This window comes from Oikopleura dioica, chromosome PAR, assembly GCF_907165135.1.
Source record: "Oikopleura dioica chromosome PAR, OKI2018_I68_1.0, whole genome shotgun sequence".
NCBI lineage: Eukaryota > Metazoa > Chordata > Appendicularia > Copelata > Oikopleuridae > Oikopleura > Oikopleura dioica.
This window is the reverse complement of record NC_137293.1, coordinates 15,182,134-15,208,983: the sequence shown is the minus strand read 5'-3', so window position 1 is coordinate 15,208,983 and position 26,850 is coordinate 15,182,134. Positions and strand designations below refer to the sequence as shown.

Sequence of the window (26,850 nt, the reverse complement as noted above, 5' to 3'; positions counted from 1 at the left end):
TTTTGTATTTTGAGCAATGTTTTTAATTAACATGGCAGTGGTAAATGATAAATGGTGAAATAACTAGAATAAACTTAAATGTTTAAATTTTAAATAATTTTTACAAGAAAGAATAATTTAAAATACAGAATTGACAAAAATGAAACAAGGCGCTAGATGGCCATTTTAATGACCATCAACTAGTTTAAATGTAGATAAATACTACTATTCTTAGATTTCTCTGTAAATTGGCAAGAAAAGAGTATAGTAAGCAATACGGGAGTATCAGAATTTAAATAGGAAAGACTGAAGGCTTTTCATGACAACCTAATCCAGCTCGATGATTTCGCCCGAGGCAACAACACCTAAATATCAAATGTTATGATTTTCTCTTCAAAATACGCGTTATTTTTTCTTCCCACAGGAATTGAGGTAGTTTCTCTCTTTTTAGAATCTTTTATCGATCGGTAGATCGGATAACAAACGAATCATAAATAAATTATTAAGAAATTAGCGCTTGCAAGTAATCACCTCTGGGCTTTTTCGGCGTTCGAACGTTTCTGATAAGCGGCGGCGAACGAACTAAATACAAAGTAATTTCAAGAGACAGTTTGAAGTTTGATACCTCCATGTCGAGTGGCATAAACTTTAATTTCATACAGCGTATCCGACTGGAGACCGATCAGCTTCACGACTTTGATGCTTGGCCGAACTTTGTAGATGTTGGGTTGCTTCTTTCCTTTGAACATGATTTCGTACTGGTCTATGTTTGCAAATTCTAAAGTAATCATAAATATAGGATAAGAAGCTTGACCTTACTCTTGGCATCGTCAGAAGGAATAATCTCGACGTGAATGCATTTATGAGAAACCATGGGAAATTTACAATCTGCTGGCGTTACCGGGCCACGATGTGTTGTAGCACTTCTTGGCAATCTGCCGCAGAGGGTTTCCGCTCTTGCTTTGGGACCTGTATTCTGGTTGATAGGGGATCTCTGATTCACTGGGCTCTGATTTCTACTGTAATTGGATGGAGTGTAGTTGTAGCTTTTCTGTTGACTCGGCGGTCTGTTGAGTTGAGTAAACTCGACCCTTTGAGCAGAATTCGTTGAAGTGGTGCTGTTTTGGTAGCTGTTCACTGTTCTGTAGGTTTGCGTCACATTCGTTACCGCATTGCTTCTGCTAGAACTATGCTGCAGAATATACTCCTGCGAAACAGGCGTGTATGAAACAGTCTTCGCCGGCCTACCGACAGGCAGATAATTTGGCTTGATAGGAGCATGATTCTGCAACCCGAGCGCGAGTTTTTGGGTGCTTTGGCTCTGAGCGAGTTTTTTCTGCTGGGCCTCAAGTTGTTTCTGCGTCTCGATGTCCGAGACTCTCTTCTTGAAAATAGATTGGATAGAGCGGTCGAGCTTTCTCGGAATTTTCACGGATGATACCTTGAAAAATAAGCATTTTATGAAATTGTAAATAAAAGAAGATTTACCAGTCTCGATTGAATGACGGACTCTAAGTTAGGACCGTCCGCGGCAAGGACAATACTCCTCTCCTCTTTATGCAACGGCCTGTCTTCCAAAGTCGACTTGTCAACTCTCCTTTTGAACTGAATCGTTCCCTGAAGTTTTTTCATTTCTTCAGGCAGAGTTTCCATGAGCTCCTCCATGTCGTCTTGATCCTCGAGATACTTCTGCTTCATCGTTAGTTTGTCTGTTATAGACAGATCAAGATCGGCAACGAGTTGATTTTTCGTAGCATGTGCTGAAAGAGAAAGTTTACAATTGGTCAAGGAAATTCAGATTTTTACCTTGGATCATTTGCTTCAGCCGTTTTCTTTGCTGGTTTTCAAAGATAGAATCCTTGTGAGCCTGACTTTCCGGGATCTAAAAATAGGCAAATGATTGACGGAGAAAGATATCGTCGCTTACGATCAAGGTGTGTTTTGGATAGCGCTGGATGTGCTTGACTACTGCTGTTGCATCCGTGTAGTCTTTGTCGTGAAAACCACACGAGCAGAGGATCCCTTCGGGGTAACTCTTCTTGATGTCATTTCGTGGTTCGTTGTTCCAAACTGGCTCCAAGGCCGCCGTCAAGTATTTTAGCATTGAGGGGGCGTCTTCACGTAATTCCAAACCTAGAAAAAGTTTCAGTAAGACTTTGAAAACACCTTTAGACTGCTCACTTTTTCGATCAGCACCGAGCACAGGGCAGTGCGTATCCCAAGAACCGGCGGCTGTCTTTATCGGCTTGAGGAGAAAATGAGCTATCAGCTCTGCTCCGGAAGCGAATTTTGTCTTGCACTCAACGCATTCGTGATATTTTCCGTCCATATTTATGTCTTCGAGAGCTGTATCTCTGACGCCTTGTTTCTTCAGTATCTCGTTTTCTTGTTCAATGTCGAAAATCGACTTTTCTTTCTTCACATCTGAAAGCGAGAACATCGGATCGGTCTTGACGTCTGCGAAACCGCTTCCCTCGAATTGATTGACTGGAGATTCATCCGATTCGCCTGTCGCGTCCATTTTCTCTTCTTCTGCCAGAATTTCTACTTTGATCGCGTTGGTCTCTTCCATTGAAGGCATCAATGGAAATGCAGGTGTCTCATCAGTTGCTTCAGAGCAGAAATAAAATAGTTCGCTCATCATGTGCGGGAAATTATTCCTGTTGGGCTGGGGGACTTTCCATCCCTGTCCACCTTCTTCAACCGGGATCAACTTTATTTTATCATTTTTCTCAATTTCTTTCCGGACGATTTCTTCGTCCGACTTCTCCGTCGTCGTTAAGACAGCCTGCGACCTTCTTTTCGTCGACAAGACTTCTTCTCTGAATGCCTTTTTCGCCACAACGAGATGTTTCGGTACGAGTTTCTCGACTCCCTTAGGAAGTGCTTTTCTCTTTCCGCCAGAGATATTCTGCTTGCTGCTTTCTTTACTGCAATCTCGAAGGCACAAGGCCCGCACAGCTTGGTTATCTTCCAGACCTTCCGTATCAACCAATTTTGATCGACAATCGGGCTCTCCTCTAACCCAAACTTTTGTTCCAATCGGAACATGTGGATTAGGCTCTACCTGCATCCACTTCTCTCTACCATGCATTTCCATTTCGTGCCGCGATCGAGTTTGCTCTGATTCAAAGACAAGCCGGCAACTTTGACATCTGTAGAACTTCGCCTTGTTGATATGCACTTGTAGATGATTTTCATACTGGACGTCGCTGGAGAAGCAGCGAATGCAGAAGGGACACAAAAGCCAGCCGGATTTAGAATGGTACTCCTTGAAGTGGCGAATCAATTCAGAATACAAAGGGGAGCAGAACTTGCACACGTGACATTTGTAAGCTCCCATTACTTCCCTCAGTCCGGGCTGATGGCTGGTCGGCTTCTTGGAGTGAACGGCGGCCATGTGCTTTAGTAACGTCGCGGGCTGGCCAAAGTTGAACTCGCAAACGCGGCAAGTAGCTGCGTGCTGAACACTGTGAACGAGTTCGCGGTGGACTTGAAGATCGAAGCCGGTAGGAAAGACACGGAAACAATCGCGACAGAAAGTATTGGCGCTCAGGTCGATATCTTCATCAACCAGTTTGTCAAGGTAAGCTTCTTTCGCAGCCTCCATGAAGGCAATCGTAGTTGAGTAGTTTTTCTGATCAGCAGCGAGGTAAAGCCGTCGATGAGCGATGTAAATTGGCTTGATTCTGTATTCCTGGGCTTGGCGACGCTCTTGGATGGCCGCGTAGATCTTGTAGTACAAACCGCCAACGCTTAGGTCGACATCGGGATTGGGAGGGCTCGACTTTAGCTGGAAAGAAGGAGGAACAGCTTTGGACGCGTAGATTTTCCCGTTTTCGATGCACCAAAACGTGTCGATTTCCGGCTGCCTGGTTTGAACAACTTCGATCAAATCATCATCGCTTTCTTCTTGTGCTGAATCTGGCTTACTGCTATCGAATGGTGTTTCCGCTCGTTTCTCTTTGTTCCCAGCAACTTTTTCGCAAGCGGCGACGAGGTCGGAGTTTTCTTTCTCACTCAACAGCAAGGGGCTCGAAACATTACTGTCGTGCTCGCTTTTCAGTAGCACGGGCCTGTCTTCGTTGGTCTTCTTTTGGTTGGAGTCTTCATCGTCCGAGCTGTCGATAGTTGTAATGCCGTTTTCCTCGTGTGTTATCACTGGCGTTGATCGCTCAGAAGCTGATTTTGATTTTCCTCCAACACTTCTCGTTTCATTCGTATCATCCACAACGCGTTTGACAGTCAATTCAGAATCATTTACGAATTTATTAAAAGTTTCAGTTGTGACTGTTTCGATTTCGCCGAAAACGAAGTTGTCTTCGTCACTATCATCGTCGCATTCTTCAACATAATCTTTCTTATTCTCTTCGTCATCTGAATCTTCGATTTCCTGGATTCCGTTTTCATGAATTCCATTTTCTTCTACGGTGTTTTCTGGAGCTTCACTGTTCTCGCCATTCTGGGTGGCCACTGGCTGATTCTCTTTGTTTTCGTCGCACTCACTCTTTTCTTTTGGCTTTTCGACGAGCTGGACTAGGATGACATTTGTCAAACTGACAAAATATTTGGATTCGTCATACTCCAGATTTTCTAAAAAAAAACAAAGTTAGCGAAAACCAAAAAAGAGGAAAATACCTTCAAGTAAAGCACGATTAGCTGGGGTAAGCTCGGATTGAGTTGTATTTTGAACTTTGATCGCGTAAACTTTGTCGGTGATTGATTGCCATCGTGTGAAAAGGGACTTTGGCTGTGACTGTGCTTTAGGTTTTCGGTTGAGGAGGGAATCTTTTTTTGGTCAGAAATGATATTCATCGATCGCTATTTTTTCTCTTGAGCAAACAAAAATCTGGCCCGGGGGTAAATCTTAGGCACGCAATGAGAATTCGGTGTGAAACTAGAAAATCGGGAGTGTTGAGAAATTGATGAGCCAATCAAAAATCTACTATTCAAGAAATTTCGTGCCCACACGTTTTGAGCATTTTTCTTTTCGACCAATCCTAGGGGCGTGTCATCATCAGAATCCATGATTATTTCAACGAGTTTCTTTGAACATTAAAAAATTGACAAATTTTCTCTTCGAAAAAAGGGAAATAAAAACCAACCAATCCGGAGCAATCTCGAGCCGAAGTCTCGATGCGGCGGATCGGTAGGTGCGGTACTCATGTGGCGCCCGGTGTGGTAAAAACGCGGTGTGGTAGCGGGGCGCTCGCTCACTCGCGTGGGCCCTTTGAGCCGAGTCTGTAAAAAATCGCCATCGATTTTTTTCTAGTGCCAAATCACGTTTCACTTGTTGTCGCACATTCATTTTCTATTTGCACAAGTTTTATATGTCTCTAGAACTCCTCCATGTCAAATTTTTATACAAGTTCTATTCGACCAATCGAAAAGAGCCCTCAGGGAATCGCTAGGACACTTGGCCTTTTGTCTCTGTCTTTGGAGGGGACGCCACGCACTAGAATTAGATAAATCATCAAATTATATTTATTCCCAAATCAAATGAGCAGTAAGAGGCAGCAAGTTGTGTAAGAAGTATCACTCGGAATTTTTCGTCATTTGATACATAGTAACAGTAATTGAAATGATTGAATCAAACGCAATTTTCATGTCTCGCTTATGTTTAAATTGTTGATGCGGTCTTTAGCGGGTGCCCTTAATTTTAAACGCATCGGTAAATATCGACTTTGTTATTCAATTATTGAAAATTGAAAAGTTCATCAAAATAAGGCAACCTCCCTTGAATTCGTTGGTGCTCTGAATACGAGATCTCAATCTTCTTTAGATGATGATTTCCAGCTCCTTGATGAGAATTTTCCTGAAACCGATTAACACAGACGTTTTTCTTCTTACCATAGTTGAGTCCTGGCCCTTCATCTTCCAGCTTTCTCCCCATGACTGCATCTGCATGTTCGAGGTATAAAATGTAGAAAATGAATATGACGAGAATGACGACTAGAACTGCTCTGAAAGCTTCCTCTCTTCTAATGAATGCTACTGTAACTACTGGCGATTCTTTCGAGCAGTGTTCCTATGATGATACAAAACTTCTCTCTTCGATTCTCCATGTGAAAAGTTGGTTGATTCATCTTTATTCTCGTAAAAGGGCTGTATCCAGAAATGTTAAGAAATACTTTGTTTTCACTTTGAGTTAGGTTTTCAACACAGGCTTCCGAGCCCAGCATCAACTGTAAACCTTTTCTCTCGTAATTGAATTTTCTTTTGAGCATTTTCGAAGCATTAAAATAGGCATTCCTCTGGCCGGAGGCCTGTAAAGAAATATTTGCTCCCTATACAAAATTAGCTGACAATGAAATTAGTTTGTAGCATAAACTTCCTGGTACACAAGTCAAAATACATAGTACTAAGTCTACTATAATTAAACTCAAAGTGGTACCAAGTATTTTCACATTTCTTCTCTAGTCTCAAAAAAGGGACAGAAACAACAAATAAGCTCTCTATCTTACGAAAAGGAAATGGCTCTCTAACAGTAACTTTTAGACAGGAAGGACAATATTGGAATGAGCTTATTATAATTTATGCTGCACTGATAACTTATTATTTATTAAGGAACATATTTATTATTAGACAGCAACATGGCATCAGCAAATAGTTTCGTTTTTCTCAGACACTACAGTGCAATTTTCAGTTGGCGATGTGGAAGACATAGTCGCGATTCCTGAATTGAATAATGGCTGTGGAAGTGAAGACATTATTTTCCAAACCTGTTCTAAGCGAAATGAAAGCGCTAAAAGCTATGCTTGCAAAAACAATGCAAATGACAATGATCGCGATAACAACGGCCTTGCATTGGCTTGCTTGTGGCTGATCCAAGCCAATATCTGAGTCGACGTCTTCTTCATTCTCGGGCATTTTCATCAAGAGCTCATGAGCCTCGGCGAGCTGTAGCGGGGCAAGGCCGGCTTTTAGGGAAGCCTTGTAAATCTCGCTAACTGCTGGTAACTCGGCTTTTCGTTGCGGGCCGAAATGCACCTCTTTTCTATTTTGTGGATTTAGTGGAGATATTACAGTGTTCAATAGTCTGAGGCTAATTTGACTACCCGCGTCAATCAATGTTTTAATTTGGAAGACATAGAAGAGGGATTAATGATAATGGTACGATCTTAGAAGCGACTTAATCTTCATACGAATCCTTTCGTTGTCATTTTGGTTGATTTTTGAATACCCGGCTGTTTCCTTCACTGACTTCATCTCTTTATAAAAGGGTTCTCATCGGACGATATGTGTCCTTAGGGCCGTTGGTTTGGAAAGTTAAATATTCAAGAGACGCACTTCAATCAAGAATGAGACAATGTTTCTGCATGCTCGATTATCATGATTAAAAAAGGCCGTATGGTTATGGAATTGAAAGCAGCCGCATTTATGAAATTTCGCTAATTCTCTTTTTGGATGTTCATCAAATCGTCCATCACAAGCATTATCGAAAAAGGATCCTACCTTGACCATAATGATGAGAAAGTACTTGCATTAATTATAAACAAATTTCAATGCTTCTACTAGACAGAATGAACGTCCATGAAGATAAGAGATATCATAATTTTACTTAATTACAAGCCACTCAACCGATGAGAAGGTTAAAAGATTGTTTTCAATCTGGCGCTCTTCCATTTCTCGCGTGAGATGAGTCCTCCGCTCGGACAAGGGGAAGCGTTTTGCGTGGCAGCGCGGCGGCTGCTCACAAAACGACGAGAGAAGTTTTTTCGACAGATAAAATTTTTCTAGAAATGGCTATTTTACTATTTCTTGTTAAACATATCAGAAACAGTTTTTTCAATTATTACAAAATTTACTGACCTAAAATTATGTTTCTTTTATTTTTATTTGATTAAAAATTTTGATTATTTTTAGAAAAGAGCTGTAGTGATGGACGACCTCGTGAGTCATGATGGCCGATCGTCACGATATACTGGAAGTGTCCGAGATTTCGATGAAATGTCGGTCGCATCCATGACGCCAAGCATCATGTCGGCACAGGGGAACTTGGTGACAAGAAATGCAAGTGAGAAGTTCGCAGATCCAGAATTTCTCCGTCAATGCCCATTTGACCCAGTGCATGTTATCCAAGGTAAGCTTTTTAAGAATTAATCGATTTTAAAAAATATTTTAGCGTACCGTTACCAGCGACATATCCTTCGATGTCGACAGCAGAATCCGGAAAAAGCCGCCCAATTCGATAAGTGCAAATGGAACGCGATGCACTGGTTCAGAAAGGGCGAGGAAATGGAAAACCATCTAAAAGAGTGCCCCGACAGAAACCGGTAACGAGCCTTCTTGACTGATCAGTATTAATAAATTTATTCTAGTGCGCCTTTTCGTGATCGATTCGCTGGACTCCCCCGCCGCGAAAAAACTGATTCGTAAGTTATTTGAGCTTTTTAATATCTAGTTTATTTTTCAGGGACAATATTCAATTTGCCGATAATTGGGATGAAGAAGAAGATGGAGCATCGAAAATGAACCGACCAACACGAGAACAAATATTAAAACTTAAGACAACACTTCAAGCTGAAAGAAGAACTCCGCCCAAATTTTTTAAGCCCCGACTTCATCGAGTTCGAGGACCAAGAGGAGCCCAAAAATGAACATCGTTTCCCTGCCACTTACACTGACAAGCATTTTTCTAGAATAAAAAGTATATCATGAAATATCTGTATAGAATCGTTTGTTACATAATAGTGGCTTAGATTATGTCTTCGTACTGGGATGAGCATGATACATCGAATTCGGAGAATCAGATCGAGGATATGCTTGATTTCGTGAGAAGGTGCAGGTTTAATTTTATGAAATCGTTGCTTTTGGAATATCACACTTTTGAACTTGAAAAAGATTGAACACTGGTCAGCTCCCAGCCCATTGGCATTTTGATTCGTTCGGCGATTTCTCGCTCCCAGTGGAAATCATCAGAATGCTCTTCAATAGCACTGATCGCCCGAAATCGACTGCTCCTTGGTTTCTGGAGCAAGTTCTCGAGTATGATGATTTTCCAGTCAACGACACTGACGACTGTGCCATTTGTTTAGGAAGGGGTCAAATTTTGCGCGTTACATTTAAGAAAGAATCCGTATTTGAGCTTGACTAAAGACAAACTAATCGAAAAAGACTGTCTCAAACTTCGAGTTATCAAAGATGGAGAATCTTATGGCTGCGCCCATGTCTTCCACAAGTCCTGCTGCGAGAACTGGCTGAAACAGGCAAATGTCTGCCCGCTGTGCCGAGAAAAGCTCCCCGAAGACGATCGAGAAGAGGAGCTCAAACAAATGGAAGAGAGGTATTAAATTCAGTTCAATGCTGTATTGATTGATTCTTTTTCCTTCGCTAAAAGTAATCCAATGTGCTGGGAAATGTAGAGAAAATCACATGAGACGATTTGCTAAACTGATAAACTTTTTCTTTTCTCATTGAAAAATCGCCACGAGAGGTTTTTTCATCGAAGACGGTAATTTTCCACAATTGAGACGTCTCAAGATTCTTCTTTTTGAAATTCAATGGGCTCGATTTACTTCCTTTTTAATTGCGAGCTTTTGTAACTTTGATTTGCTACAGTAAAAGAAAGAGATGAATGAATATCGTTCCAAGATGAAATTTGGAGAAAATTTAAGAGCGCTTGAAAGCTGAAAAGGTGGAGACCAAGATATGAGCATTTTTACCCTTTTTTCTTCAGATACGTTCGTCTTCAACAAGAGCAGCAAGCGAGAGAAAAGAGAGCTGATGATTTCTCCTCGACGATGTTTGGCTGATTTCCAATGACCTCAATAAAGTATTATTTTTCTTGTTTAAAAAACCCTCGTAGTTTTTCTTCTTGTTTTATAGCTCGCTCCTGGAGCATTTAAAAATGTCAAACCAGATTTCGTCACTTTTACAGATACGATTTTTAGTCTCTTAGATTTTTAACTTGGCAACTGATAAATGATTTTACGTCTTCTTTCAATTTTTTGGCCCGGCCGCGGGGAAAGTTTGCCCAATTTGCACGAAATTGTAGATAATTTTCCTCACGAGTGATTGCCTGTCTTTCTTTCTCTTTGATGTTTTTCTGTTGACGTGTCAGTTATTTGAACACTCTCTGTCCCACGTGATAAGCAAATAATTCTTCTCATCAGAGAAAATTTCAAAATCTTTTCTGAAAGACTCGTTTTAACGCTTTTTGTGAACGTTTAGAGAGGTACCACCTCGCTGGTTCATGCAACATGAGGTCCCGAAAAAGAAACTGTATCAACATGCGGCACTGATGGCCGGAAGAGAATTTTGCTACTCGATTGAGGTAATTTTTGAATGATCAACTGAGAAAAATCGATTGTTAGCTTGTTTCTGTAACTCCGATTCTGCGAAAACTCGGTGTCACCGACGAGGGAACCAGTTGGGTGTGGATTATTTCGCCCATTTTGGGACTCACAATCGGCCCTTGGATTGGCTCCTGGTCCGACAGGTACAGTTCGTGTCTCGTATGTATTCGTGCGTTACAGTAGATCCTCATCGCTTCTTCCTTTTATAGATGCCAGTCAAAACTCGGTCGCCGGCGGCCATTCATTCTCGCTCTTTCCGTTCTTGCCATGATTGGCATGACACTTCTATCCTTTGCAGTTGAAATCGGAGATTTATTCGATGGAATGGAGCAAAGAAATCTTATCGGCCTCATCGTCGCTATTACCGGTTCGCAACTAATGGACTGGGGCTTGGACTCTACTGAAACGCCTGCAAAAGCTTACACACTGGATTGCATTCAAAATCTAGCTGATCAGGTACTTTTTCGAAGTTGCAACTGTCGTGTTTTAAAATACTAAATTTCAGGATTCCGCGCTGAACATTCAAACTTTATTTATTGGCGTCGGCGGAGGAATTGGCTACCTCTGCGCAGGAATCTTCGGAATGGATGGCAACCAGAAACTCTACTTTCTCGCGCTAGCGTTTTTCGCCGTGTCTCTCTTCTCAACGATGATTTCTTTCAAAGAGCGAAGGTATCGTCCGAAGAAGAACTTACCAAAGATTCCCCCACTGGAAAGCAATTCTGATCCCACGGCAACAATTCTACGTGATCGCGCAATTTCAGCTGTGAAGTTTTCCGACGATACGAAATTCGCAAGCAAAATGAAACGAGTCAAGGCGGAACTTACAAGTGGTGGCAAAGTGACGAACGTAACGCACTCGGAAGGCTTTATTCATCGAAGTCAGTACATCAGGCCGATTACGATGGCGCGTGGTTTCGTGATGTCGACGACCCGCTGGACCAGCGGCTCCGTCTATCGACTTAACGATACTAACTCGATGCCTGGTGGGCTTGATAAAGGTGAGAAATTCGCTTCGTTTCCAATGCTATTGTATTCTTAGATGACTGGTCTGACCCCGAATTCGACTTATCAGAGGACGAAAGCGATTCCGACGATAGTCGGACAGACGGTTTCATGATCATACAGCAGAAGCTGTTGAATAAATCCACGAGTGACGATGACAAGCTTTCCTGCACAACTTCAACACCTTGTCTAGCACAGGTAGTGAGGTTTTATCTCGCCAGCTAATAACTTATCTTCAATTTTCAGGACGTCGTTGCCTACGAGCAAGAACTGAACAACAACGTCAGCTCCATTCTCGAAGTAACTCCTCCTATCGGCGCAAAGAAGAAGAAGAAAGAAAAGAAAAAGAAGCCCATACTCGTTGAGCAAGAAATCACCTTTAGAAACATGATGCGATCGATCTATAATATGCCTATTGAGCTTGCCACTTTGTGCCTTTGCGACCTTTTTAACTGGATCATGATTCTCACGATTATCATTTATTATACAGGTAAGGACAGTTTGATCCTACCCCATTCAAACTTCGTTAAAGATGTCTTCGGATTCGTCGTTTACGAAGGAAATGTCGATGAGCCAGAAAACTCAACAGATTACCAAAACTACAAGGAGGGATTTACAATGGGCTGCTACGGTCTCGTCGTTTACTCAATATCCATGTCGATCTTCTCTGCTCTAATAGAAAGATACGACATGTTCAACAGACTCGGGATGAAGTTCATGTACGTCTTGGTCTACACACTCATTGCGATTTCCAGCTTCGTGATGTTTCTTTACCCATTGAAGTTCGTGATTCTTTCGTTGACATTCGTCATCGGTTCCGGATTCGCCGTTTTGTACACGCTTCCTTTTCAAATATTATCAAGATACTTCCAGTCTAAGACATATCTCAGAAAGGTAGACACTTGCTTCTTTCCATCTTTATTACTTACTGAATTTCAGTCGCCGCCTGGAACCAAAAGAAGCTACGGGCTCGACTGTGCCATCCTTATCTCGCAGACTTACCTCGGCCAGCTAATAATGTCCCTGATTGCAGGGCCTATAATCGCCGCTTACTCCTCTCCAAGCGTCATATTTCTAATCTGCTCAATTTGCGCCGTTTGTGGTGCATTCGTCAGCGGCTTTCTCGTGCATTACCAAGTCAAGGAGCCGACTTCGCTAAAATAAGAGCCAAATCAAAATCACGAAGATTTCTTCGGACAAATTATTTTCCTATGCAGTTCCATGAGTTACAACATATCTTGTGCTAGTTTTATAAATATACAAATGTATTGGACTAAAATCTTTCTCTTTCGTTTTCAAGCTCTTTCTATTCAGTTTTCAAGCTAACAGTCTATTCCTCAGAAACACAGAAATATCGTTAGTTTACCAGTTCACCCAGATTTATATCTAAAATCGTACGTTTTATGTCTTCATATTCCGTTTATTCTTCATCTATTCAAAAACCTAACCAGCAGCGCTTTCCTTTCAAGCTGTGATTCAAAATCCATTCAATACACTAATCAACCACGTTCTAAAGGACAGTGATAATTATTATTCGTCGTAGAAAATGGCATCGAGAGTGCAAGGTGGGGCTGCTGCCAGGCCCTGGTGGCATAATCCTGATCTTGATATGCCAGTAGAAGGTACAGTCTTATAAAGTAACCAGGGTGTTTATTTAATGATAAGATATTGCGACGTTCTACAGAGATCACACGCAAAAGCTCGCCAAGATCCAAAAGCAAAAGGAAAAAGAAAAGAAAAAGGAGGCGCGCAAGAAGGCAAGAAAAGCGCGAAAGAAGGCCCGTGGCGAGGAATCAAGCTCATCATCTGATGATTCGTCCTCTTCAGGCTCGGAGGACTACGATTCCGACATGGAACCTGACGGTCTCGATTTGTCCAAAGATCTCCGACCGCTTGCTGCGTACGCAACTCGAAATGAGATCATGGAGAATGTTTTCAAAATCGTCAACGATGATGTGATGATCAAAATGGTGCCAGAGAAGTTTCGCCACAAGCCGCTCAAAGAAATAAAAGAACACCTGCAGGAGACTGTGCAGGGAATGAGCAGGAAACGACTCAACCATGTTATTCAACATGGTGTAGATATGGATTACTCTTCGGGAGAGTCGGATGTAGATTCTGAGGAAGAACTAGGAAAGGATTTAATGATGTGTGTTTGTAAGGCTAGGGATAAACTCGGCTTTTGAGAGTTTCGGTTATTTTAAAGCCGTCAATTTTTGCTTTGAAAGTAGATAAAGTTCTTTGATCCTACTCAAGAAAAATTGCGTGCCGAACAAAAACGGCGTCAGAAGCTTCTCCAGAAACCGATCCAATCTGACGTCGTCGATTCTACTGAAGATTTGGTGGTGCCACCGCCAGAGGAGCTGGAGAAAATGAGTTTAGAAGATATTACCGTTTTGCGTGAGAAAATCAAGATGAAGGTCCAGCAAGTTCACGAAGAGGAACTTACAAGTCAAGCGAAGAAAATGGACGAAGGTAAACCGGAGACGACCAGCATCGATTTTTAGACAGACATTTTTAGACGAGGAATACGAGTATCAGTGGGCCGAAGAAAAAGACGCCCGAAAAGATGAAGAAGATGAAGATATGGGTCCTCCGCCGCCACCACCCGCTAAAGAAGAGTCATCTTCTGAAGAAGAAAGCGACGATGAATCCTCAGATGAAGAGATGTCAGAGATACAACTTAAACTTAGAGCGAAGGCACTGGCCCTGGCAAAGGCGAAAGTTCTCGCCGCCAAAAAAGCAAAGGCGGCGCTTGAAGAAAAGAAAGCTGCCGAAGAAGCAGCTCGACAGGTACTTTCTTGCTTTCAGCAGAGTATAATCGTATCTCTCAGGAGAGGCTTCGTCAACTTCAAGAAGACGATGATGACTCTGACGTTTCTGTTGATCGCGATGAGCCCATGGAACAGGATGACAATCAAGAAAATCAGCAGCCTGACGAAGATCCGTCGACCGCGCTTGTTGCTGTTGAGAAAGAGGAAAAAGAACCAGAGGTAGATCTTCGGTTTTGAATGAAATGCTTTTTAAATGCAAATCAAGGCACCTGAATTCGAGTACGCCACTGGTGTTGCCCCTGGAATGGAAGATGTTACCTACAAATCAAGATCTCCTGAAGCGATCGAGGTAAGAAATATTTAATTGCGGAACAGTTTGAATGATAATTGTAGGAGCCCGAGAAAACAACTGAGGAGCTCCAGGAAGAACTTCAAGATGACTTGAAGGCCAGAGCCCTCAGATCGATGAACAAGCGAAAATATGATCGTCTCAAGGCTAAAGCTCAAGGTCTGTTTTCCCAGAGGATGTAATCTTTTCACACATTTTAGCCGTCGAATCTAGTTCTGATGAAGATGACGAAGATCAGCAAGAATCGACTGAACAAGCTGCCGACGGTTCCGCGCCGGCGGAACAGGAAAAAGTTGTCTATCGCTCTGCTTACTCCGACGAGAAATAATCAAAATTGTTGTCCACTTTCCTGCCAATTTATGACCATTGTCCTTCAGATATCTCGATTTTAATTCCTTATCTTTCAAGATTTCAAAATGGATTACGACGACGAACTCAGACATGATTGCGAAGTTACTGGAGAGGTGTTGCAACGAGATGAAGCGGAGGATATCATTGACGACTTTGAAGCGGAAATGGAGGCCGAGTTAGATGATATTGTATCGCATGCTAGCAAAACTTGGGCCAACGGTTTTTTATGCACATTTCATCTATTTGAAATGAATTATTTTGACTAGATCTTGCCTCCCCAAACGACACCCCCTCCACCAGTAAGGCAAAGCCAAATGGCTCCGAAACACATTACGACAAAGATTATTTCGATTCCTCCGATGAAGAGGAGCCAAGTCGCAATAGAAGAAAGCTGAGCAACGATGAGCTCCTCTACAACCCAGATGCTGACGAGGAAGACGAGAAGTGGATGGCAAGCCAGTCGAAAAGTCACAAGAAAGCGAAGATGTCTGATGCCGTTTTGAACTGCCCAGCATGCATGACAGTAATCTGCGTCGACTGTCAAAGACACGCCACGTACCAGCATCAATACAGAGCCATGTTCACGATGAACTGCACTGTAGACTCCGAAAATGTTCTCAAATATAAGAAGAAGACTGTTAAGAAACGCGGTAGAAAGAAGAGAGCAGCTAAAGAAAAGGCAAGAAGACGAAGCAGATCCAAAAGTCTCAATCGTGCCAGCGATGCTACAGACTCTGAAGCAGAGGATCTTTATCATCCAGGTTGATTGTTTTCTTTATTCGTTATGAGAAAAATGCTCCTAGTGAAATGCAATGTCTGCGACACTGAAGTCGGAGTATTCGATCATGATGAAGTCGTTCACTTTTTCAACGTCATCGCCTCTCATTAATGTATTAACTGTTTATTTTCTAACGGATATTTAATAAAGTATGTCATCACCGAAACAAGAAACACGAGTTTCGTATGATATTTGATAGTTGTGTTTTAATGAACTTTCAAAAAATAATTTATTAATCAGTGGGCCTTATGGCAAAGAACATAGGCAGAGAATTCTAAAGAGTGTGTGCAAAACTAGTACCTGTATATTTACAGTAAGGTGATGTTGTATCTTACAGAACACCCGGCAGCTTTGTTGTTTGTTTTGTATTTGATTATTTCTTTCTCTCCATCGAACTCACTTGTGATCACTGCTCTGTTCCTCACGGCTCCAGTGCTTTCGTGAACTTCATCCAATACCGCTTTGAAAGGCACTCGTCCATCTTAAATTAATTTTTTTAATTTAATAAATTATTAAAAAAATATTTTTTTCAATAATCCTATTTTAAAAGTTAGTTACCTGTTCTCCCTATCCATAAATAATGCCAACCATCTCCTCCATAATACATTCGACCACCCCTGTATTTGATGCTCCACCCATTTTCGGTAACCTCAATCCTATTACCACCCGAAAACTTCGTGGAGAGTTTTCGAAATTATCTCTTTGCCTTTTCAATATGAACTCCCGTTCCTTCACGTTGAACTTTGTTTCGCCCAAGGAAAGTAACTTCAGTATGTTTCGTGTTTCTTCTTCTTTCATAGAATTTCTTTCTCCGCCTTCACCGACCCATTTGTCGTTCCGATAAAAATGCCCAGCCCCGCCAACAGTCTTCAATTCTTTTCTCATCTTCTCCAATTCAAGTTGTCTCTCATCATCCTCAGCTCTTTCTTTTCGTCGTTTTTCTATCGTTCTCTCCACTTCCTTCGTCTTTCTCTTCTTTGACCGAGTTCCAGAAGATGGTGCTTGCTCTTCTAGTTCCGTTGTCAACATTGTGATTCGTTCCTCCGCTTGGGCGAGTTGAGTCACCAGAGCTTTTTTGTCCTCTGCCATTTTCTGAAAACACTTGAAATGCAGGTGGAACTTGCTCATCGAAATAGCCCGATCGCATTCCGGGCATCTCTCGTCACGGAGTGCGAAACAATTCTTCTTGTGCTCCTGGAAATTGTCGTATAGGAGAGAAGTTCGGCAGGCGGAATTCGGACAAATGAGCTTGATAGTGCTTAATACGTCCATCATCAGTCGCCCCTTTATCGCTTTAAAGTTTGCTTTTCGGCAACGCGGACAGGTTGAAACATCTTCGTAGCATTCGGAACATACGTGGCCACCGCAGCAAAACAGGGAAACAGGATCCTAAAGGGTCTTTATAAAAATACGAAAAATTCACGAATTTACCTCCAAAATAAAGGTACAAACTGGACAAGTGATTCTGCGCTTAAGCTTTTCGCCAATCTTGTCTCTGGACTCGTCGATTCTTGCATCGAAGCCCATTGTAAATTTTTCTAAATTGATTGATAAACAGTAAATAACGCAAAGACAGATTATATGAAAATAAAATGGTAAAACAAGCTCTTCGTAAATTTTTGTTTTCTCTAAAAAAAGAAGAATTCATTTGAGTCGAATTTGATTTTCGGAGTGATCTGATATCAACAAGTCTTTCTGATTCGTCAGCGAAAAAGGTAACCGAAAAATGCACCGATCAATGCTCATATTTTAGGGGTCGTTGAATAAGTATGACTCACTGTAAGGTATTTCTAGAAAGATAATCTATCAGCAGGCGTAGTTATGAGAATTGACGAAGAAAATGAACGCCATGTTCCGGAAACGCCTTCAAATTCTTGCTGAGATAGAAGTAACATAAATAAATTCAGCAGAAAAAGTTATCTCACGACTGTATAACACCACGTGGATGGCAATTGACTTTAAGTGGAATTAGAACATCGGCTCAACAATGATTGGGCTAATTAGAGTAAATTTCGATGAAGCCTCGTTTGAAGGGTTGAGCAATCCTGGCCAGTTTAGAGTAGCCGCTTCAAAGCGAAAGAGATCGGAATTATGCGTCTCTTTGCGCCTGTATTCTATGGCACCACAGTTAGGGCACAGGTATTTTTCATCAATGAAATCATGGAAGAGAACGGTCTTTTCAGTTTTTCGACAATGACCAAGGAATTCAACAGAACAGAGACTGGCTTTTACAGCTGAGAGAAAGTCGACTCGCGGGAACTACATGCTCAAACTCAGTTGGAAGCGATTTTGACAAACTCTGTTCTGATAACAATTCAAAAAACTCGTGCAATATGGCGAAACTCTGTTGTTGGAATGGGGTCAAATGCATAGGAAAAAGCCAAAACGCAGGAAACGTCGCCCAAATGATCGTCGACTCACCAGATTTTCAAGCAGTGGCAGGAGATGCGAAGAAGCCAAAATCGTTCGAGGAGCAGAGTTTTGTCAGAAATACACTTTCAGATGCCTTGCCAAACTTCGAGAAACAAGACAACGACGCTGTTTCTCTCGAAGCTCGGTCCGCCTTTCTCACTGGTTTCAACGGCGGAATGGATATGTTCGACAGCAGAATGAGTTTACTCAGTGGATCAGGACCCCTCAATGATTATTTATCCTGTCCCGTAAATATCCCTTTCTGCAATCGTAAGAAATGCACGAACATGTATGGCCAAGATCCTCTTACAGCAGGAGAGTGTTTCTCCATCCCCGGATGTTGCTTTGATCATAATTTGCAACTCTACAGAATGTCATTTGGCCAAACTTTCATGCGAGGAACTCCTGTTTGCTACCAAGCCATCAGTACTCCCATGTACAAAGTATTCTCCGGAGCAATGACTTTCCAACACCCTTGGTTCATGCAACCCATTGTCAACAAAATCAACGACTTCGCCGATACGGACCAGGGATACAGACTAATGATGGAAATGCACCAGTGTCCGATGAAGGGGCAATTGACTTCAGCAACGCTTCGATTCGAGCAGCAACTTTCGCAGATTTGGCCAATGTATACGACGCTTAGATTCAAGGGATCACAAATAATGGACGATCTTCTTTACTCCCTTGCGCCGTTTTGTGGATGGACTGGTGTAACAAAAGGCCAGTGCATGCTTGTTGGCTGCTGCTGGTCGGAAACGACAAATAGCTGCTTGAGGCCGGTTGATCTAAGCTCTGGATTCCACAATAGAGAGACTGTATCCCAAGCAGCCATGGCCGTTCTGCTCAAATTTGGCAAAGAAAGTGAACAACCTGGAGGATCAAGATACGGCCAAATCGTCAACGGTGGCAGATCAAGCGCTACTGGAATGGAAGTCCAAGCACTGTTCAAAAAACCGAAGAACGAATTCGAGCGACTTGGAATGGGCGAGTATCGGGACAAAAATGGAAATCTTTTGATGCCAGATTGGAGCATGCCTCCATCTGGTGGAAACAACAATTTCTTGAATTTATCCGGCCGTCGTCGACGTCGATCCGCAGCAAAGTCGAGAAACAGACGGTCAACATCGTCAAAACTGTCGACTCTTTGCGCGAATCCGATGATTCAAATGATCCCCAGTATGAGCACGATGTGCACTAAAATTGACATGTTGAACGTTTTCAAAACAGGATTGTCAGGTAAATCTTCTGACAAGAAATCTGGGAGTAAAGACGGCTCTCGACAGGGCTTGATGGATATGATGATTGGCCCTAGCTTTGGTGGATTGAACCAGATGATGGCTAATTCTGCTGGCACTAGCGGACTTGACTATGCGTCTCTTTTAGATAGTAGCCAGGATCAAAGTCTTGTGAACAGACTATCGTTGATGCAAATGATGATGCCAAATATGAGACCACAGACAAATGCATACAACACTTGGAAAAATCAGCAGCAGACCCAATACGGCCCATTCAACCAAATAAACGGCCAATACAGTCCACAAGCAATCCAATCCACTCCAAATAGCTTGACGGAAACCGGGTCAGGCAGCCAATTTACTGGTAGCTCTTACAGAGCTCCTTCTATTTCATCCATGTACAGTCAGTTTGGAAGCATTCAGAGTCAGCAATGTCCCGCTCACGACGAAACGGACCACAGCGATATGCAATCATGTCTGGCTCCGTACAGCGCTGATACAACTCCGACTTTTGAAGAGCTTGGGCAAGATAAGATGGCCTGCGCAGCAAAGGGTTGTTGTTGGGATAATGACATCAACAGAGGAGTCTTACTTTCGAAAGACGTTCTTGAGCGACTTTGCATGTGGAAAGTACCGATTGCCGGGGAGCGATGGGGTCTTCCGACTCTTGATACTTCTATGGAAGGTTGTTGCCGCCAACATCCATGCAGAACGATCCCGCCAAAGCCAGTCGATCCTCAGATGAATGTGAGACAAGCAGCGTACTCTTCTCAAACTGCTCCAAAATTTGAGAATGCTCCCTTCCAGAATGCTCAACCTCAGACAAATCAATTTCAGCCAATCCAACCACAAACAAGTCAATTCCAAACTAATCAGTTTCAAAGCAATCAATTCCAAAATTCAAACAACTTCGCCAGAACACCGCCACCATCCACTCGACCAACCACGACTACTCGCACTACCACAACAACGACGACTCGTACGACTGTCAGAACATATCCTACCTATCAGAATCCACAACAGTTCCAACCAGCAAATCAATATCTAAGCCAGTCAGGAATGCGGCCAGTCCCTCCCCAACAGCCACAAGGATATCCAGTCCAAAACGTCCAAATCCCCGACCAATCAGCTTATCAACCCCTTCAACCTGCGTATGATAATAATTCGTACAGTAATGTTCGACCCGCTCAAGTTTACACGACTCAAAAACCGACCTATGTTGAGCTCAAACCTGCCTATGATCAGCAAACTTACAATAACTTTGGCCAAGGATCTGGTAGAATCGTTGCCACTGTTGTTGACTCTACTAATGGTGCCAGATCTGGGTAAGATAAACATTTTTTTCGATAATAAAACAATTTTTAGCCCATCAACCAGTGATTCTGAGCACAAAGGAAGCTCATTAGAATGGTCCGACTGTATTCCAAACGAATCTAAAGCTGGTTGTGGACCAGGTCTAAGGACAAAAGGAGAAGATGCTATCTCTGTAAGTGGTCTTCTGTATGATCAGACGCTAACTCACCTTTCTAAAGTGCAAAATCCCATGCGAATGGAGTGACAAGTGGGTCCCTCTGACGAAATGCTCAAAGTCGTGCGGCCGGGGCGTAGTAACCCTGACCAAACGCTGCCCAGTCAAAGGCTACTGTAAATTGGAGAATGGCAAGCCTCCCAGACGAAAGTCTTCCTGCAAAGTTCGAAATTGCTGATCGCCTCGTTTTGAAAGTTTTCCATTTTTCTACTGACTGAAGCTCCTGTATCAATAAACATTGTCTACCTTCCCTAATTTATTATTTGTGGGGAAAAGTGAAAAGTCAAATTTAAGGTTGGGGCGGGGTCTACCAATCTACTGTTTAACTGTCTAATAGAAAAAAGGTCATCATTTCTCCTGAGTACAGAAATCGAGAGAATTGAACGCGCAATATAATCAAAATGATGTTTTTATGATCCCCTAGCGAGAGAGAATAAGCGAAGAAGCGGGGAAAATAGACCATAATAAAAAAACTCTGAAAACAAGATGAATGACTCAAGAGGCCTTGTGTATCGAGATAGTGAACTCAGTCACGGGTTGCCCTGTCAAAAAACGTTAACAGATAATTATTTTTTTAAGGATATAGCCTTGAATATTGAACTTTCGTAGCGCCGAATCCCTGTTACGAATTTATTCATTTTTCAAAGAAACCCTACCTAAAATACAGCGTAGATTTCGAAAATTCCTTTATTTTTAGTACTTTCTATAGTGTTTTTACCTAAAAATCGACTTCAAAATAAAACAGACCATTGTTCTCTAAAAATTCCCATTAAAAAGGTAAATCTGGATTGATGATATGAAAGATTGAAGCCTTCTCTCCAATCTAGCGGAGGATTTTGTAAAAATATTAAAAATTACGGCTTCTAGTAACTGGTTTATGATTGTACTTCGAAATGGAGAGTGGCGCGTGCAGCCAATTAGAGCGAGGGGAGAATCCTAGTTAGATTTCCTCCAAGCTGTCGACAAAATTTCTCGTGTAAAATAGGATGAGCGATGGGCTGAGTGAGATTTTCCCCTCGCTTTAATTGGCTGCGCGCGCCACTCTCCATTTCGAAGTACAATCATAAACCAGTTACTAGAAGCCGTAATTTTTAATATTTTTACAAAATCCTCCGCTAGATTGGAGAGAAGGCTTCAATCTTTCATATCATCAATCCAGATTTACCTTTTTAATGGGAATTTTTAGAGAACAATGGTCTGTTTTATTTTGAAGTCGATTTTTAGGTAAAAACACTATAGAAAGTACTAAAAATAAAGGAATTTTCGAAATCTACGCTGTATTTTAGGTAGGGTTTCTTTGAAAAATGAATAAAATTCGTAACAGGGATTCGGCGCTACGAAAGTTCAATATTCAAGGCTATATCCTTAAATAAGGACACGAGAAAAATAAATTCAAAAAGAACCGGGACAACCTCGAAAAGAATGAGCGAGCTTCAAAAAATGGTATTTCCTCGCCGGTCAATAAAGCTAACAAACTCCCTCTAGATTTTTCTGAATGCATTTTGGCTTGCATTAGTCGCCAGTTTTGGCAGTTACAAATCGATAGTGCTTCTTGGCTCGTACAACAACGGCTCTAAACTTGGCGAAGAGATAACTGTTGCTTATACTGAGGAACAAATCAATCTTAATTTTCGCGAGCTGTATTTGAAGTGTCTCATTATGGTCCTGCTTCTGTCCTTCTGCTTATCGACTTATTGGCTGCTGTATTTTGTTAATCCGGCGCAGAAAATCAAGTCCAAGACCTTCATTTCTATCGTCATTACTACGGACGGGTTCAATTCAGAAGGATAGAAAGATATTCTAATCTTTAATAAAGCGACAAGATTTGAATCCACCAACTCAGAATAGCCTCACTCAATTTGCTTCATGGCTTTATCGTGCTCATCGGAGATAAATCTGCTGGACAGAGGGTTAACATGACACCGGATGAGCAGACGAGCTTTGTACAGTTATTTATTGTTTCAGTCCTGGCTTTCAGCTCCAACCTTTTCTTCGCAAAACTTGGTAAACTTTGGATAGATTACGTAATGAACGACCTGGATATGTTTTAACTTCGTCGTAAACTTTGACTATTCAAAGAAAAACTCGATTCAGAATTTACTTGTAGACAGCTCGTAAAGCAACTTTAGGATTTCAAATTCAAACACATCCGCCTCCATCGCCAATTCCAGCAGAAGAACGTGCTCTTTACTGGTTACTCAGACGGCACCAGGAAGCCCAGCGAGCTGCTTCGGCTGAATCAGAGTGTCAAGTCCCTGGCGTTTCCGATGATCCGCCGAAATACTGCACAGTCATGCTACCTCCTAGTTACAGTTCGTTGAGTATCAACAAGGTTCCCGAGTACTCTAGCACTTCGGATACGCCTGGTACGCCTGTTTGACCACGATTCTTACTGTATCTTTGACACCAGACCGGTATTGTACATAAAGATTGGTGAAAAACTTCTAATTATTATTTTCTACTTCTGTTATCTTTTTTTTATATATTTCCTGGAGTTTCAAAACCTCAAAGTTCAAAATCGAATAAAATCCTAAAAATATTTACTAACAAAAACGCGCTGGATAGAAACATTGTATAAATTGAATGGAAACCTAATCTCTCTTTCTCGGAAATCCTCTTTCAATGCGATTTCTGCTCATTTTTCTAGCACTCGCCTCAGGCAAGAGAAATTATCGCGATGGACACATTCGAAAAATGCTCAGAGCTCAGAAACGCAGCTTTTCGCGATCGCCGCTTTCTTATAAAATAGATACGCTTTATGGACTCTTATCCATTGATAAGAAGGTAATCCCTTTTTTATATTATCATTATTATATTTTAGACCGCGCTTTCTATGAATGAGCGCTTCCAAAACCCGACTACTTCTAAGAAGAAAAAGCTGCGAATGATAAAACAGCTAAGAGTTATTAATAAATTTGCACCAGCGCGACCCGAAAAGCATTAAAAATTCAACGATTGAAACTCAACTTTCAAGTTTTTCGGTGACCATACGTACAAATACAGTTAGTTTTAGTTCAGTCAAGTTTTTAGTGGAGAAATAATAGCTCTAAAAAGATCCAGTATGCTGATACAACGCATGTTACTGTAGAAGAAATGAAGGACTACTACTATGAAAACAACCCGAGATTAGTTCTTCCTCATATGAAGACAGATTCATAACTGACTGAAATTTCAATGAAGACATGGAAGAAACCCCTAGCTTTACACTTATGAATTAATGTTTGAAACGAAAATTATGGGTCATGAAATCGTGAAATTTCAGGAAATAAAAAACATTCACTTCTAAAAAACGCAGAACGGAATAAACAACGATTCGCTCTAGTTGGGTAAGTAGTGATGATTCCGGAGCTCGATTTCACGGTGTTTTTTCTCCCGAGATTGAGTTAAATCACTCGGTTGAACGGAGCCGCTTCAGAGTCCGGTTCAAAAAGCCGACGGCGTTACCGACCGCCGGGTTGCGGTCGTCTCAGAAGGTCGCTAAACAATGCTTAATCCTTCTAATATTTGTTGATTTCCATTTTCGATAGACGCTTGCGTTCTAATCAATGGTTTCATATCCAGTTGTTTGATGCGGATAATAGCGAAATGAGCTTTGAACTACGAAATCGCCGAGTCATGAGATATCTCATGCATTTGCTCGTTTGATGACAGTAATACAGCACTGAGAAATGATTTTCCCTGACTTTGAGCAATCTGCCAAATCTGGAAGCAATCCGATTGCAAAGAGCACCACCAAAATCGATGTCGGGATAAAAGGAAAGCGCTGGCTCCTTTTTTCACAATTCCAACGCGCAAATTTTGATTTTCTCATTTTTTTTCGATAAAAAAAGACGAATGAAGCTGACGTTTGTTATTAATTGTAATTTGTTTCTTAGAAGAGGGGTTGATTGAATTGAGATTTAGGGATGGTTGTGAGTTGTATTGACTGGACGAAAATAAAGTGCTCAGATCCGAAGAAATGCGAAGACTTGCAGTACAGACTCAAAACTTTCCATGTAAGCATTCAAAGTCATTTTTTCGACCAAACTATCTGATGAAATTTCCAATTTAAATTGTTGTCACGAAGATTCTTATATGTTAGCCTGAGAAATGTTTTTTGTCCTAAATCAGAAACAAAAGCATTCAAAAAAATTATATAAATAAAATAGTTTTTGACTATTATGGTATTGAAAATCTGTCTGTAGCATCTTTTTGAGGACTTTTCTAGGGCTTTATACGCTTATTTTTAATTTTGCCATAATAGTCTTTTATTAATAGAGTAACATGAATAAATTTTCTATTCAAAATTAACTGTCAAAAGTCTCCTTCTTCTTATTGGCTTTCATATTATCATCCCGTGAAAATTATTCTTATTTTTATATAGCTACAGTCTCAAGTCTTCCCTGTAGACTCTGCTGTAGAGTCTAAACATAGACTATCTCCTAACATCAGTTGATATCGTCGACCTGATCCTATTCATTGAATCCGGATCGGCTTTATTTGCGATGATCCCTTTTCAAAAAGCAAAATAAAAAGCCGCTATTCCCGTTCAGGATAGCCTAAACGATTTGGAAGATATCTACAGCGGCTACGAAAACGCATTCCGTCCAGCTGAGAAGAATGACGCGACCGTGAAGAACATGCTTCGCTATCTCAATCGCGTTTAAGCTCTCCTCTTCCTAGAAAGCAGTGATTCGACAACTGCTAATCGGATAACGCGTTTATTGAATAAATGTTAAATAAACTCACGTATTGCTCACGCGCAAGTACAGTCATTCGATAATTTTTTTTGTTATGCTAGACAGGAGCTTTGTCTCACCACCTCTTGAGGGCAGGCATTTCCTACAGCAAATAATTGAAAATCGTTCTATACGAAAATTAAAAGAAATTCTCATAACAAATGATGTTAGACCCTAACAGTTAGGGTTAGCCTACCAGGTTTGGGTTAGGGTTATCATTTATTTAAGATTTTTTTCTGTTTTTTTTTTTAATCGAAACATTCATTCCAAAAGAGGAAAATTTTAATAGAAAAAACGCCCGAACAAGTTTTTTCTACGACCCTAATAAGGGTCTCTAAACTTAACCCTAACCCTAACCTGAGGATGCGAAAGAAACTTTGACAATGAAAACCTTCGAGGAAAATTCCTAGTCTATCCAAAATATCTTTCTTAGTCGACTAAAGATTCCTGAATGCTGATTCAAATAATGAGTAGTACGGTAGGATACTCAGGCTGTCAAGTAAAAATGTCACCGAGAAATCTTGATAGCTTTTGATTCAATTCTCCATCTCCGTGATTTTTCAAATCAATTGCATACTTATTGCCTGATCTCATAAAAAAGCATTCTTTCGACTCAATTCTCTCACGTTATCAAAGGCATTCTTATCACTTGGCGCCCCGGCTACCTGTTACCGCCATCAGTGTCGACCAAGTTGGGCTCAATTCAATTCAATTCAACAAGCGATCATCCTGGCGGCGCTTTTTTCTTCGCTGTTTATAAATTTCCTAAATATTGGCGGAAAACGCGATAAACGTGCAAAAAGCCGGATCGTCGGATCGTTGAGGAAAAAAGAGAAACAGAAGTAAAAAGTTACCGCTGACATTTTTGGGACATTTTCAATTCAAGTGCTGAGCTGAAGAGCGCTCCAGCGCAGTTGTTTTTCATTCCGCGCCTTATCCAGATGAAATAATATCAATGAATTGAGGCTCAAGAAGAAAATTTCATTAGCGCAATTAGCGAGAAACAAATTTGACAGAGAGAGACAGTACTGAAACCAAAGAGAGTTACAAGCAAAAGAAGACTACAGAAAAAAAAACAGGTAAAATAAATACAGAAAATAAAATGAGTTTCTTCAAAAATTTTTCTCCCTCATTTTAGCCCCCTTTTCGCCCCGTTTTTTTGTGAACAAAATTATTTGAGGGCAATCGGTAGTTTCAGGTGCGAAAGCGGGGATTTATTCCTATCCCAGGGGATCATAAACCCGTTTTTCATATCATTGATGATCCCCCTTTTTCGCGATAAAAATCAGCACCACCTGCTCCTGGCTTTTTATTTGAACAATTATGATAAATGCCCCGTTATTTCTTTCATCTTTCCGCGGGTTCCGAACTTTCAAAAAGCAAATTTCAAAGTTCAAATTCATGTTCCCTTTGATCGTGA

General features: G+C 41.3%; 9 protein-coding genes and 2 long non-coding RNA genes across 12 annotated transcripts; 9 read left to right on the top strand and 2 right to left on the bottom strand.

The window, feature by feature from the left end:
* Window positions 1-48: 48 nt before the first annotated feature.
* LOC145702082 (uncharacterized) lies at window positions 49-5,007 on the bottom strand. Its single transcript, XM_081779292.1, has 10 exons — window positions 4,926-5,007; window positions 4,618-4,767; window positions 2,161-4,572; window positions 1,907-2,112; window positions 1,786-1,861; window positions 1,468-1,739; window positions 799-1,420; window positions 605-757; window positions 511-561; window positions 49-344 (listed from the first exon to the last, which is right to left on the bottom strand). The coding sequence occupies exons 1-10, from the start codon at window positions 5,005-5,007 to the stop codon at window positions 307-309; spliced, it is 4,062 nt and encodes a 1,353-aa protein (XP_081635418.1). The 3' UTR covers window positions 49-306.
* Window positions 5,008-7,849: 2,842 nt separating this feature from the next.
* On the top strand, window positions 7,850-8,610 carry LOC145705165 (uncharacterized). The gene is made up of 4 exons (XM_081782621.1): window positions 7,850-8,062; window positions 8,105-8,255; window positions 8,301-8,354; window positions 8,396-8,610. Exons 1-4 carry the CDS (start codon window positions 7,861-7,863, stop codon window positions 8,577-8,579), a joined length of 591 nt encoding a protein of 196 aa, XP_081638747.1. The 5' UTR covers window positions 7,850-7,860; the 3' UTR covers window positions 8,580-8,610.
* Window positions 8,611-8,676: 66 nt separating this feature from the next.
* Window positions 8,677-9,017, top strand: LOC145705172 (uncharacterized). The gene is made up of 2 exons (XR_014134558.1): window positions 8,677-8,761; window positions 8,824-9,017. It is a non-coding gene; the product is annotated as an uncharacterized LOC145705172 (long non-coding RNA).
* Window positions 9,018-9,081: 64 nt separating this feature from the next.
* LOC145705151 (proton-associated sugar transporter A-like) lies at window positions 9,082-12,797 on the top strand. The gene is made up of 9 exons (XM_081782607.1): window positions 9,082-9,265; window positions 9,659-10,255; window positions 10,296-10,420; window positions 10,487-10,733; window positions 10,783-11,278; window positions 11,320-11,480; window positions 11,529-11,772; window positions 11,815-12,176; window positions 12,222-12,797. The coding sequence occupies exons 2-9, from the start codon at window positions 10,175-10,177 to the stop codon at window positions 12,444-12,446; spliced, it is 1,941 nt and encodes a 646-aa protein (XP_081638733.1). The 5' UTR covers window positions 9,082-9,265; window positions 9,659-10,174; the 3' UTR covers window positions 12,447-12,797.
* An 8-nt stretch (window positions 12,798-12,805) lies between these two features.
* On the top strand, window positions 12,806-14,781 carry LOC145705159 (uncharacterized). 2 transcript variants are annotated; one of them, XM_081782614.1, is made up of 7 exons: window positions 13,304-13,444; window positions 13,539-13,757; window positions 13,804-14,075; window positions 14,117-14,275; window positions 14,322-14,405; window positions 14,450-14,564; window positions 14,606-14,781. In XM_081782614.1, the coding sequence occupies exons 2-7, from the start codon at window positions 13,655-13,657 to the stop codon at window positions 14,731-14,733; spliced, it is 861 nt and encodes a 286-aa protein (XP_081638740.1). In that variant the 5' UTR covers window positions 13,304-13,444; window positions 13,539-13,654; the 3' UTR covers window positions 14,734-14,781. The 2 variants fall into 2 exon arrangements, 1 of the variants encoding a protein (XP_081638740.1); XR_014134557.1 differs by lacking the exons at window positions 14,117-14,275; window positions 14,322-14,405; window positions 14,450-14,564; window positions 14,606-14,781 and adding an exon at window positions 12,806-12,904 and having other exon boundaries at window positions 12,948-13,444; window positions 13,804-13,941.
* Window positions 14,782-14,789: 8 nt separating this feature from the next.
* LOC145705160 (E2F-associated phosphoprotein-like) lies at window positions 14,790-15,699 on the top strand. Its single transcript, XM_081782616.1, has 3 exons — window positions 14,790-14,975; window positions 15,023-15,517; window positions 15,560-15,699. Exons 1-3 carry the CDS (start codon window positions 14,822-14,824, stop codon window positions 15,643-15,645), a joined length of 735 nt encoding a protein of 244 aa, XP_081638742.1. The 5' UTR covers window positions 14,790-14,821; the 3' UTR covers window positions 15,646-15,699.
* Window positions 15,700-16,228: 529 nt separating this feature from the next.
* LOC145702081 (uncharacterized) lies at window positions 16,229-17,068 on the bottom strand. Its single transcript, XM_081779291.1, has 3 exons — window positions 16,966-17,068; window positions 16,270-16,923; window positions 16,229-16,234 (listed from the first exon to the last, which is right to left on the bottom strand). Exons 1-3 carry the CDS (start codon window positions 17,059-17,061, stop codon window positions 16,229-16,231), a joined length of 756 nt encoding a protein of 251 aa, XP_081635417.1. The 5' UTR covers window positions 17,062-17,068.
* Window positions 17,069-17,581: 513 nt separating this feature from the next.
* Window positions 17,582-20,967, top strand: LOC145704319 (uncharacterized). Its single transcript, XM_081781769.1, has 4 exons — window positions 17,582-17,673; window positions 17,718-20,509; window positions 20,550-20,670; window positions 20,717-20,967. Exons 1-4 carry the CDS (start codon window positions 17,626-17,628, stop codon window positions 20,888-20,890), a joined length of 3,135 nt encoding a protein of 1,044 aa, XP_081637895.1. The 5' UTR covers window positions 17,582-17,625; the 3' UTR covers window positions 20,891-20,967.
* Window positions 20,968-22,076: 1,109 nt separating this feature from the next.
* Window positions 22,077-23,128, top strand: LOC145704466 (uncharacterized). The gene is made up of 4 exons (XM_081781918.1): window positions 22,077-22,155; window positions 22,198-22,474; window positions 22,552-22,716; window positions 22,842-23,128. The coding sequence occupies exons 1-4, from the start codon at window positions 22,135-22,137 to the stop codon at window positions 23,090-23,092; spliced, it is 714 nt and encodes a 237-aa protein (XP_081638044.1). The 5' UTR covers window positions 22,077-22,134; the 3' UTR covers window positions 23,093-23,128.
* A 204-nt stretch (window positions 23,129-23,332) lies between these two features.
* Window positions 23,333-23,903, top strand: LOC145705330 (uncharacterized). Its single transcript, XM_081782787.1, has 3 exons — window positions 23,333-23,496; window positions 23,534-23,614; window positions 23,773-23,903. The coding sequence occupies exons 1-3, from the start codon at window positions 23,335-23,337 to the stop codon at window positions 23,869-23,871; spliced, it is 342 nt and encodes a 113-aa protein (XP_081638913.1). The 5' UTR covers window positions 23,333-23,334; the 3' UTR covers window positions 23,872-23,903.
* Window positions 23,904-24,482: 579 nt separating this feature from the next.
* On the top strand, window positions 24,483-25,433 carry LOC145705191 (uncharacterized). The gene is made up of 3 exons (XR_014134562.1): window positions 24,483-24,571; window positions 24,616-24,707; window positions 25,245-25,433. It is a non-coding gene; the product is annotated as an uncharacterized LOC145705191 (long non-coding RNA).
* Window positions 25,434-26,850: the final 1,417 nt, after the last annotated feature.

Coding starts and splice junctions, on each gene's coding strand:
- LOC145705330 (XM_081782787.1), top strand. CDS start 23,335: ATGCGATTTCTGCTCATTTTTCTAGCACTCGCCTCAGGCAAGAGAAAT. Junction 23,497..23,533: donor TCTTATCCATTGATAAGAAG/GTAATCCCTTTT, acceptor ATTATATTTTAG/ACCGCGCTTTCTATGAATGA. Junction 23,615..23,772: donor GAATGATAAAACAGCTAAGA/GTTATTAATAAA, acceptor AAAAAGATCCAG/TATGCTGATACAACGCATGT.
- LOC145702081 (XM_081779291.1), bottom strand. CDS start 17,061: ATGGGCTTCGATGCAAGAATCGACGAGTCCAGAGACAAGATTGGCGAA. Junction 16,924..16,965: donor TTTGTACCTTTATTTTGGAG/GTAAATTCGTGA, acceptor AAGACCCTTTAG/GATCCTGTTTCCCTGTTTTG.
- LOC145702082 (XM_081779292.1), bottom strand. CDS start 5,007: ATGGATTCTGATGATGACACGCCCCTAGGATTGGTCGAAAAGAAAAAT. Junction 4,768..4,925: donor GGCACGAAATTTCTTGAATA/GTAGATTTTTGA, acceptor GACCAAAAAAAG/ATTCCCTCCTCAACCGAAAA. Junction 1,740..1,785: donor GCTGAAGCAAATGATCCAAG/GTAAAAATCTGA, acceptor TTTCTCTTTCAG/CACATGCTACGAAAAATCAA.
- LOC145705165 (XM_081782621.1), top strand. CDS start 7,861: ATGGACGACCTCGTGAGTCATGATGGCCGATCGTCACGATATACTGGA. Junction 8,063..8,104: donor CCCAGTGCATGTTATCCAAG/GTAAGCTTTTTA, acceptor AAAATATTTTAG/CGTACCGTTACCAGCGACAT. Junction 8,355..8,395: donor CGCCGCGAAAAAACTGATTC/GTAAGTTATTTG, acceptor TTTATTTTTCAG/GGACAATATTCAATTTGCCG.
- LOC145704319 (XM_081781769.1), top strand. CDS start 17,626: ATGCGTCTCTTTGCGCCTGTATTCTATGGCACCACAGTTAGGGCACAG. Junction 17,674..17,717: donor GCACCACAGTTAGGGCACAG/GTATTTTTCATC, acceptor CGGTCTTTTCAG/TTTTTCGACAATGACCAAGG. Junction 20,671..20,716: donor AAGGAGAAGATGCTATCTCT/GTAAGTGGTCTT, acceptor ACCTTTCTAAAG/TGCAAAATCCCATGCGAATG.
- LOC145705159 (XM_081782614.1), top strand. CDS start 13,655: ATGAGTTTAGAAGATATTACCGTTTTGCGTGAGAAAATCAAGATGAAG. Junction 14,276..14,321: donor AAGAGGAAAAAGAACCAGAG/GTAGATCTTCGG, acceptor ATGCAAATCAAG/GCACCTGAATTCGAGTACGC. Junction 14,565..14,605: donor TCTCAAGGCTAAAGCTCAAG/GTCTGTTTTCCC, acceptor CACACATTTTAG/CCGTCGAATCTAGTTCTGAT.
- LOC145705160 (XM_081782616.1), top strand. CDS start 14,822: ATGGATTACGACGACGAACTCAGACATGATTGCGAAGTTACTGGAGAG. Junction 14,976..15,022: donor TAGCAAAACTTGGGCCAACG/GTTTTTTATGCA, acceptor TATTTTGACTAG/ATCTTGCCTCCCCAAACGAC. Junction 15,518..15,559: donor AGAGGATCTTTATCATCCAG/GTTGATTGTTTT, acceptor AAATGCTCCTAG/TGAAATGCAATGTCTGCGAC.
- LOC145704466 (XM_081781918.1), top strand. CDS start 22,135: ATGAGCGAGCTTCAAAAAATG. Junction 22,475..22,551: donor CTTCATTTCTATCGTCATTA/CTACGGACGGGT, acceptor GAATCCACCAAC/TCAGAATAGCCTCACTCAAT. Junction 22,717..22,841: donor CCTTTTCTTCGCAAAACTTG/GTAAACTTTGGA, acceptor AAGCAACTTTAG/GATTTCAAATTCAAACACAT.
- LOC145705151 (XM_081782607.1), top strand. CDS start 10,175: ATGCAACATGAGGTCCCGAAAAAGAAACTGTATCAACATGCGGCACTG. Junction 10,734..10,782: donor TTCAAAATCTAGCTGATCAG/GTACTTTTTCGA, acceptor ACTAAATTTCAG/GATTCCGCGCTGAACATTCA. Junction 11,481..11,528: donor CAACACCTTGTCTAGCACAG/GTAGTGAGGTTT, acceptor TTCAATTTTCAG/GACGTCGTTGCCTACGAGCA.